Below are 10,877 nucleotides of genomic sequence, written 5' to 3' on the forward strand. Positions count from 1 at the left end.
GAAAAAAAAAAGAAAAGAAACGAAAAAATAAAAAAAAGGAAAGCTATATGTTATTCAAGGGTGATGATATCTGAGGTCTCAAAGAGTAACGTGAATGGACAGCTCTTGACACAAGCCTAACACTCTTAGTTTAAATGTTAACCTCTTTCCACGGACTCGGGGCACTTGTCATATGGACGAGTCCTTTCTGATTCTTTCTGTCCCAGGTCCAGTTCTCGGGATCTTAGATCCCGAACTGAAATAAATATTAGACCCTTATATAAATCTGTCCATCTGGAAGAGAGACTCCAAAAGGGTGTGCAGGCTGGATTTTCCCTGGAAGGAGGTCTCAGATTCAGATTCAACATGTCCATTTCAGGTTGACTCAGATCCATGAAAGAGAGCCCAGGAGGGCACTGCAGAATCTTAGACCCACTTTTCCTTAGCCAAACCTAAGAGTGGCTCTAGAGGCTCCATCGCCATGAAAATACGTGGAAGCGAGTGAACTATCCCTTTAGAAAAATCCGTACCTAACCCACCCCTGTGGGTTTCCCAGGTGGCACTAGTGGTAAAGAACCTGCCTGCCAATGCAAGTAGATGTAAGAAATGCAAGTTCGATCCCTGGGCTGGGACGATCCTCTGGAGGAGGGCATGACAATCCACTGCAGTATTCCATGGAGAAACCCAGGGACAGAGGAGCCTGACCATAGGGTCGCACAGAATTGGACACGACTGAAGCGACTTAGCATGCATCCCACCCCTGTAGCCAAATGATCCACTCTGAATTTGAAATAAAGCTGTTCTAAAGGGACTTACTAATGAAAACTTTTTTTCTTTCTTTCTATATAGCATTACCAACAAGATGGCTTTCCTGAGACTGAACTTCGTTTATTTATATCAGAGTGCAAAGATCTGCCTAATTCTGGAAAGTACCGATTAGAAGAAGACACTGCAGTATCTATATTCTGCTGTTGTAAAAAGTAGCTGTTAGGCTAATCTGTGCTCTGGAGGGGGTATATTATATAAATGAGTTGGGAGATAAAAATGGGTATTATCAGTTGTAGTATGTCTGAAGACTACTATTTTGAGCAAATTGATGACTATAATTCATCAAGAACTATGTTTATATTTTTAAAGCAATATTTAATGTCTATAGCTTTGTGCTAGGTTTATTTAAAAAAAAAAAACCCACTTTGATGAGGAAAACTTTTGGATTCTTGTCCTGTTTGCTTTGCCATAGTTTTAGAATACGTTTCCCATACCTTTCTTTACTCTCGCTTCCAGTTATTTTGACTATGCTGACTGTGTCATCAGTAGAAACATTTCCTGGTCTGATGTCAGCCAAGTCACTAACACTGACCTGGACCATTCTCAGTGGTCATCTGAGAGACGGGAAGGTTGCTCTCTATCCAGTAATCATTGGTGGCTCAGATGGTAAAGAATTTACCTGTAGTGCAGACCTGGGTTTGATCCTTGGGTGGGGAAGATGCCCTAGAGTAGGAAATGGCAACCCAGTCCAGTATTCTTGCCTGGAAAATTCCAAGGACAGAGGAGCCTGGTGGGCTATAGTCCATGGGATCGCAAGAGTTGGACACGACTGAGTGACTTTAACTTTCAAAAGAAATAATGAGAAAGAAAAAAGTCACCAGCTAACAGTCACATATTTGGTTCTGAAGGACAACAGTTATTTGATACTGTTTTGATTTCTGGAGAAGATCAGATATTTTTGTATTCACGTATAGGTTTTCTCCTTTCCTATAGTATTAAAGGACAAACTTAAAAGAGTATTCTGTATATCTGTGAAAATTAAAGTGCATACCAAATGCATATGCAATCCCACAAAGATCGGTTTATTGGTACTTGCACAGCCTTGTGAAAAGTGCATGATGTACCAGGTCCCTTGGCGGCACATTCATTCTCACAGAAAAGAGTAGGGTCTCAGGGTCACTAATCATGGTTTCATGGGGAGAAGTTCTATAGCGGACATGAAAAATGTTTTGGAAAACAATTATGTTCAAAATTTTAAAATAAATGGGAAATGTATGCCTTAAAAAGACACAAAACCAAAGTCTCCACTCCTTGCAGACTGCTGATTAGAAGCTTCAGGGATTTTCACAACATAAGTCTTTGTTTTGTGTGCTATTTATTCAAACAAATTAATTCAGTGATGTGATGAGAAATAAAGGTTTTCTGAAAGCAAGCTCTTTTTTCCAAGGAAATTGATTATTTTTTTATTTTAAGGGCTAAGTGAAGGTAACCTCAAGACACTGAAATCTTATTGTTTAACACAATAACATTCATAATAATGACTCTTGGTGTCAAAATGTGAGATTTTGCAATGAATATAAGCTATTTTGTAGTACCTGTGGCTTTAAAAAACTAGAAATCTATAGGTGAATTTTTTTTTTCTTCGTCCTAATATTTGTGTCACAGTCATTTTTGGAATTGGCTAGAATGCATTGAGTTTTGAGATTGTGTTCATTATCTGACAGATACTTCTTTTTACCCCTTGAGAAGTTTTTGGATTGGCAGTAATATTTCAGTGGAAATGTGAGACCGCTGACTTACTACTCTGAGGTTTTGCTTTGCCCTGAAGTCACTATGTTCATCCTGTGAAAATACAGCCAATGACTTGGCACCTTCACATCTTTCTCTTGATTGTTCAAGATTTCTCATTGTCAGGAATCTGTGATAAACTCCAAGGCCTAATTTTTAGTAATCATCCTTATGGTCTTAGCTGGAAAGCTTCTAAGTTTCTCACCGTTAGGTAGGATATGGGCTGTAGATTTTTCACAGATGTTCTTAATCAAGTTGAAGATATTTCTCTCTGTTCTAGTTTGTCAACAATTTTTAAAATCATGAATGAGTATTGGATTTTGTCAAATGAATTATTTGCATCTATTGATATTATTGTGATTTTTTTTTTTGAGCTTACTGATATGATGAATTATATTAGTTTGAGTTTAGAGTGTTGAACTAACTTTGCATACCTGGAATAAATCCCAGTTGGTTGTGGTGTTTGATTATTTTTATATATTGTTGCATTCAATTTGCTAATCTTTTTTGTTGAGAATTTTGCATCTATGTTCATGAGAGATATTGGTGTGTAGCTTTTTTGTTTGTAATGTCTTTATCTTTTTTTTGTTGTTGTTATCAGGGTAATGTTAGCTTCATGAATATGCTAGGAAGTATGATCTTTGCTTCTGTCTTCTGGAAGAGATTATAGAGAACTGGTATAATTTCTTCCTTAAATGTTTGGTAGAATTTACCAGTGAACCCATCTGGATTGGTGCTTTCTACTTCAGAAGATTATTAATTATTGATTCAATTTCTTTAATAGACGTAGGCCTATTGGATTGTCTGTTTCTTCTTACAGGCCAAGAATAGACCCACATCAATATAGTCAACCAATCTTTGACAAGGAGCAAAGGCAATACAGTTGAGCAAAGACAGTCTTTTTCACAAATGGAACAACTGGATATTTACATACAAGAAAATGAACCTTGACATAGACTTTACATCTGTCACAAAAATTAACTCAAAATGGATCATAGTTGTATATGTAAAATGTAAAATTGTAAGATTCCTGAAAAAAAAAATAGAAAAATCTGGATGACCTTGGGTTTGGCAACAACTTTCTAAATATAACATCAAAGGTACACTCCATGAAACAAAAAATTGATGTTAGGTTTAATTAAAATAAGAATTTCTGCTTTACAAAAGACACCATCAAAAGAATGAGAAGATAAACCAAAGGCTTGGAGAAAATGTTTGCAAATGACACATGATAAGGGACTTCTTTACAAAATATACAAAGAATTCTTCAAAGTCAACACTAAAAAAACAAAAACTTGACTGAAAAATGGGCCAAAGACCTTAGTAGGCATCTCTCTAAAGAAGATAAACAGATGGCAAATAAGTATACAAAAATGTGCTCAGCATATGTCTGTAGGAAACGGCAAATGAAAACAACAGTGAGACCACTGTATACCTAGCAGAATGGCCAAAATGTAAACCCTTGACAACACCAAGTGCTGGTGAGCTGTGTAGCAACAGGAACTCTCATTTGCTTCCAGTGGGAATGTAATATGGTACAGCTGCTTTGGAAGAAAATTTTGACACTTCATTATAAAACTAGTCTTACCATATAACCCAGCAATTATGCTCCTTAGTATTGATCAAAATGCACTGAAAACTTTTGTCCACCAAAAAACCTGCACGTAGATGTGTAGAGCAACTTTATTCATAACTGCCAAAACTTGGAAGCAATCAAGACGTCCTTAAGTAGGTAAATAGATAAATAAACTGTGCTACATTCAGTAATAAACTATCATTCAGTGTTGAAATAAGCTACTAAGTCGTGAAATGACATGGAGGAACCTTAAGTGCATATTCCTAAGTGAATGAAGCCAATCTGAAAAGGCTACATACTGTGTGATTCCAAATACACAACATTCTGGAGAAGGCAAAACTATGGGGATAGTAAAAATATCAGTGGCTGCTAGAGGGTGGCAGGAGAATAATAAATTGGCAGAGCACAGAGGATTATTAGGGCAGTTTCTTTATCCTTTTGGGCTGCTATGATAGAATACCATTTTTATGGTGGTTAATAGCTTGGAAAATCCCATGGACTAAGGAGCCTGGTAGACTACAGTCACAAAGAGTCAGACACGACTGAGTGAATTCACCTCACCTCATAAGCAACAGAAGTTTTATTTCTCACAGTTCTGGAGGCCAGGCAGTCCAAGATCAAGATGCTGACAGAAAAGAAGAATGGAACTGGGAGGAATCAACCTGCCTGACTTCAGGCTCTACTACAAAGCCACAGTCATCAAGACAGTATGGTACTGGCACAAAGACAGAAACATAGATCAATGGAACAAAATAGAAAGCCCAGAGATAAATTCACATACCTACAGACACCTTATCTTCGACAAAGGAGGCAAGGATATACAATGGAAAAAAGACAACCTCTTTAACAAGTGGTGCTGGGAAAACTGGTCAACCACTTGTAAAAGAATGAAAATAGAACACCTTCTAACACCATACACAAAAATAAACTCAAAATGGAATAAAGATCTAAATGTAAGACCAGAAACTATAAAACTCCTAGAGGAGAACATAGGCAAAACACTCTCCGACATAAATCACAGCAGGATCCTCTGTGACCCACCTCCCAGAATATTGGAAATAAAAGCAAAAATAAAAAAATGCAACCTAATGAAACTTAAAAGCTTTTGCACAACAAAGGAAACTATACGCAAGGTGAAAAGACAGCCCTCAGATTGGGAGAAAATAATAGCAAACGAAGCAACAGACAAAGGATTAATCTCAAAAATATATGAGCAACTCCTGCAGCTCAATTCCAGAAAAATAAATGACCCAATCAAAAAATGGGCCAAAGAACTAAACAGACATTTCTCCAAAGAAGACATACAGATGGCTAACAAACACATGAAAAGATGCTCCACATCACTCATTATCAGAGAAATGCAAATCAAAACCACAGTGAGGTACCATTACACGCCAGTCAGGATGGCTGCTATCCAAAAGTCTACAAGCAATAAATGCTGGAGAGGGTGTGGAGAAAAGGGAACCCTCTTACACTGTTGGTGGGAATGCAAACTAGTACAGCCGCTATGGAGAACAGTGTGGAGATTCCTTGAAAAACTGGAAATAGAACTGCCCTATGACCCAGCAATCCCACTTCTGGGCATACACACTGAGGAAACCAGATCTGAAAGAGACACGTGCACCGCAGTGTTCATCGCAGCACTGTTTATAATAGCCAGGACATGGAAGCAACCTAGATGCCCATCTGCAGACGAATGGATAAGGAAGCCTTGGTACATATACACCATGGAATATTACTCAGCCATTAAAAAGAATTCATTTGAATCAGTTCTAATGAGATGGATGAAACTGGAGCCCATTATACAGAGTGAAGTAAGCCAGAAAGATAAAGACCAATATAGTATACTAATGCATATATATGGAATTTAGAAAGATGGTAATGATAACCCTACATGCAAAACAGAAAAAGACTCACATGTACAAAACAGACTTTTACACTTTGTGGGAGAAGGTGAGGGTGGGTGGTTTTGAGAGACCAGCATTGAAACATGTATATTATCAAGTGTGAAACAGATCACCAGCCCAGGTTGGATGCATGAGACAAGTGCTCAGGGCTGGTGCACTGGGAAGACCCAGAGGAATGGGGTGGGGAGGGAGGTGGGAGGGGGGATCGGGATCGGGGAATTCATGTAAATCCATGGCTGATTCATGTCAATGTATGGCAAAACCCACTACAATATTGTAAAGTAATTAGCCTCCAACTTATAAAAATAAATGGGAAAAAAATAAAAAAAATTCTAAATTCAAAAAAATAAAGACTCAACTCTTGGATGAAAAAAAAAAAGATGCTGACAGATTCGGTTCCCAAGCCTGCTTTCAGGTTCACAAACAGCTTTTTTGATTGGTTGTTTTTGCTATGTCCTCAAATGGCTGAGGGGACAAAGGAGCTCTCTGAAAGCTTTTTTTATAAGGATACTGATCCCATTCATGAGAGCTCAACCATTAGGACCTAATAATCATGTCCCAAAGGTTTCATCTCCACATGCGATCACACTGGGCATTAGGAATGAACATATGATGTTTAGGGGAACACAAACATTCAGTCTAGAGTAGGTAGTGAAACTATTCTGTATGAAACGGTAATGATGGATACATGTCATTCTACTTTTGTGAAAACCCAGAGATAACACAATTCAAAAAGAGTGAATCCTAACATAAAGCATGGACTTGGGGTGAAGATGTGTCACCATAAGTTCACCAGTGTACCACTCCAGTGTTTGATGTTGCTAGTAGGGAATGCTGTGCCTCTGAGAGGGCAGGGAGTAAATGGGATTCTCTGCTTTGAAAAAGTCTTATTTTTTAAAAATTAAGAATATTCTGTGACATGTGGACACAGTGGCCCTTTTGTTTATGTATTGTCTGTGACTGCCTTCACCTTAAAAGGGAAAAATTTAGTAGTTGCCACAGAGACAGTAGAATACCCTTTAAAGCCTCAAATATTGACTATCTGGCCCTTTACTGAAAAAGTTTTCCAACCCTTGATTCATAAGATAGCTTGCTGAAAACTGACTTGGTCATGTAGAAAACCCAAGCTGCCTTCTTCCCTCTCACTAGATGCCAATTTGAAGTACAATGGACTTTCATATGATAAAGCTAAAAGGCTGTAGAAAATGCAGAAGAATATTTGTGACCTATGGGTAGAGAAAGAACTCTTAAGATTGTAAAACCACAAGCCATAAGGATTAATATTTGATGTACGGCGAAAGTCACCACAATATTGTAAAAAAAAAAATTCTAATCTTGGTTTCAGAAGATCAAAGTTAACTTCCATCCAAGGAGGAACACCATGGGCAAAGTTAAAAGACTTTTAAAAAGTTAAAAGACTTTCCAGTCTTCCAGAAGACTGGAAGAATGTCTAATGTCTAAAACTGGCAAGGAATTGATACCTAGCATATGTACAAACTATCTGCACATTAACAAAAACTGGAAAGGATGTGAAAAGTAAATAAAAAGCGCCAACTTTCCCCACTATTTTATTGTTTCTGCCACATAAACTTCACTGAATATTGTTCTTGTCTATTCCAGAAAATTTTTACTATTAGCCTGCCTCATGTTTTCTAGACTACTTAAATCCGCTTTACCATTGTGAATGTCAGTGAAAGTTGTTTTTGTTTGTTTAAAGGTATATATATTTTTAATTTATTACTTTTTATTGAAGGATCATTGCTTTACAGAATTTTGCTGTTTTCTGTCAAACCCCAACATGAATCAGCCATAGGTATACATGAAGGCAACCTGCTAGAAAAATTTTTTAAAAAGTTGTGTACATTTAAACTTCTATGTTAGAGTACGTTATTGAGCAACAGTCTTCTGTTATTTGTTTATTGGTCATTATAAATTTGAATCAGGGCACAGAACTTTTTGTACTGTCAAATACAGAACAGAACACAGACATTTGAAAGGAACAAAATAGCACAAAACAATGACTATTACTGCACAGTGAGAAATGAGCCAAGATCTTTACCATAAACAAAGTGTCTTTTTGAAAGTGAAAAACATAATGCCAATTGTGAATTAATTTTCTAATTTAGAATGGTCAAGATTTGGTGTGCCTAGAAACAATAATTTATATCTTAACGTGTGATATTTACAGCTTTCAGCCATCTGACTCCCAACTATCCTTCAATCTCACACTGCCCGCCTCTTGTCCATCCCCAATTCCCTCAAACACTCAGTTTAAACATTTCCTAGAACCTTGCTACTTAAAGAGTGATGGGCGGACCAGCAGTATCAGCAGCATCTTCTAGTTAGAAATGCAAACCCTCAAATTCTATTCCAGACAGACCCACTGAATCAGAGTCTGTTTATATCAATTTGCTGATATAAAAAAGTGTTATCCCAGTTTACGGTATAGGGACTGTAGTTCCTAGTGGAGTCCTAAAATCTTGAAGTGAAGGGTTGTCTCTTTATAGTGGCTTTATTTGTTTGTTTTTAAATCTTTTTATTTTGTATTGGGGTATAGCCGATTAACAAGTGATAGCTTCAGGTGAATAGCGAAGGGACTCAGCCATACATATACATATCCATTTCCCCAAACTCCTCTCCCATCCGGGCTGCCTATAGTAGCTTTTGTTTTTAATTAAAAAGGCTTAAAAATTCTTTAGCATAAAAATTGTATATATAGACATATATCTGTATAAATATAATATTTCTTACTTAAAACACAAACTTCCTCCAACACTCTCCAGCCAAGCTACAGTCTGCCTCCTTAGACCAGCGTCCACGTCCTTCCCACAAGAACAGTGCTGCAACACTTCCTCTCCTTTTCTTCTAAAAAGGAACCTCACCACTGCTGCACCCACCTGCAGGGACTGTGAATACACAAACAGGATCTTCCAAGTCTGTCTAAACCCAGTGGGCACCTCTAAGGAAACAGGCTCTAAACTACGGCTTTTGCCCAATGGCCTCCTGAAAGTGACTTCTGGATGTAAAGAAACAGTGTTGCCTGCCATTTCAGTTCTACAAGGATCAAGCCATGAACAGGGTACCTTGAGGGGAATTCAGGATGATGAAAAATAGCTTTCTGGGCTTGGATACACCCAGATAGTTAAGATACATATCTAAGGGAAAATGTCAGTGATCCCAGATTCTTCTCATGCATATAAAAGCACTAAGATCATTAACTTGTTTGTTCTTTGTGATTAGCAGTGATCTTTGGATGTTCACCCACCCCAGTAAAAAATTTGTGCACATTCTGGCTCTTCCCCTACCTCCTATTGAAAGGAAGCACAGTCCTAAGGAGACCCAAATAACAATAATGTAGCAATTAAGCATAGTTGGGGACCTTTAGTTCCTTCTCAAGGGCTATAGATAATATTCTGAGCCGTAGCCTGTGAGTTGTCTTATAGATACTGAAACTCCTACCAGGTGGAAGAAGTTGCCTATATGGTGACCAGACTAGACATGACATAAGCTGCCACAATTCCGAGAACTGGCCTCAAAGAAGTAAAAACAAACCCACCCTGGAACTGAAGATTAACTGTACCTAAAACAATCAAGGTGATGTTGGTCAAACCACTGATGACCAATTTCAAGATGACTATCAGAACTGAGTGAACTGTTTTTGCCTGTAACCCCTTTCACTCTGTCTGGAAAAGCTCTTGCCCCTGATCATGTGGAGATGGGGGAGCTGGCCTTGGGACTGGATGTTCCCTTCCCCACCCGACACAGCATCGTAAAAAAAGCAAACTTTCCACCATCCTGGCCTGTTCATTGGCTTTTGAGCTGTGAGCAGCCAGACCCAGCTTTTGGTCACGCTATTAGTCAGACACGACCGAGTGACTGAGCATACACATATGCGTCAGCTCCTCAGAGCTATCTGATGGGCTGTTTCCTGGACTATTGTCCTCAGTAAAGTTCTCAAGCAAAACTTAACTCCCAACTTTTGAGTCCTGTTCTCTTCTTTCCGTGGACAAGGGGGTCAATTACGTGTCCTTTTATATACATGATGTGTGTTCAGTCGCTGCAGTTGTGTCTGACTCTGCAACCCTATGGACTGTAGCCCATCAGGCTCCTCTGTCCACGGCATTTCCAGGCAAGAATACTGGAGTAGGTTACCATTTCCTTCTCCAGGGGATCTTCCCCATCCAGGGATCAAACCTGCCTCTCCTGCACTGCAGGCAGATTCTTTACCAGTGAGTCACGGGAGAGACCCTTTATATATGTTACTTACTTCCAACTGCTTCTATCTGGAGATGCATATTGGTAGAATATTCTTTGCCCAAGTTAAACCCAAAGGTCTTTTAAACAGTTACTAATTGGAACAGCCTGGACCTCTCGGACTTTGCCGCTTCTGCGGCTACCAATAGGAATAGGGCCCCTTGGAAAAGAAGCTATTGGCCGGTTGGGACTTTCAAGTCAACATAACCCTCAGCTGAAAGTGGCATGTGGGTAAGTGACCGTGACCCTCCTTTCCAAGATCCATGTCCCGTTTCCAACAGGCGTCCTCCTTAGAAGCTCTGGGAGGGTAGAGCATCCGTGGCTGCAGACCAGCATGTGGTCTTATCTGGGGGTCCTCAGTGCTGAGCCCTGGGCTTTGCACTCATTGAAAGCGTCCGGTGTCTTGAACGCATCAAAATACAAATGACTTTTAAAAATGGTCAAAGGACGGATGTCAGAATCAAAAGAATGCAGAAATCAAGGACGGATAGTCAGGCGCCCCGGAGGGCAGGGAGTGCGCAGCCCGGCCGCTCGGGGGCGGTGTGGAGGGCGCGGCGTCCGCCCAGCGTTCACCGCCCGCGCCGCCTTTGAAGGTGCTTCTCGCA

The 10,877-nt window shown here is 39.3% G+C and overlaps 1 protein-coding gene across 3 annotated transcripts in view; it reads left to right on the forward strand.

Moving 5' to 3' along the window:
- MCOLN3 (mucolipin TRP cation channel 3) overlaps positions 1–3,062 on the forward strand; it is a 42,270-nt gene extending 39,208 nt beyond the window's left edge. For all 3 annotated transcript variants that reach the window (XM_020891326.2, XM_070467819.1, XM_020891324.2), the window contains one exon: positions 829–3,062. In XM_020891326.2, coding sequence (XP_020746985.2) covers positions 829–963 — 135 coding nt within the window. In that variant the 3' untranslated portion in view covers positions 964–3,062. The remainder of the gene's footprint in view (positions 1–828) is intronic.
- The last annotated feature ends 7,815 nt before the right edge of the window (positions 3,063–10,877 follow it).

This window comes from Odocoileus virginianus, chromosome 5 (genome assembly GCF_023699985.2).
Source record: "Odocoileus virginianus isolate 20LAN1187 ecotype Illinois chromosome 5, Ovbor_1.2, whole genome shotgun sequence".
NCBI classification, from domain to species: domain Eukaryota; kingdom Metazoa; phylum Chordata; class Mammalia; order Artiodactyla; family Cervidae; genus Odocoileus; species Odocoileus virginianus.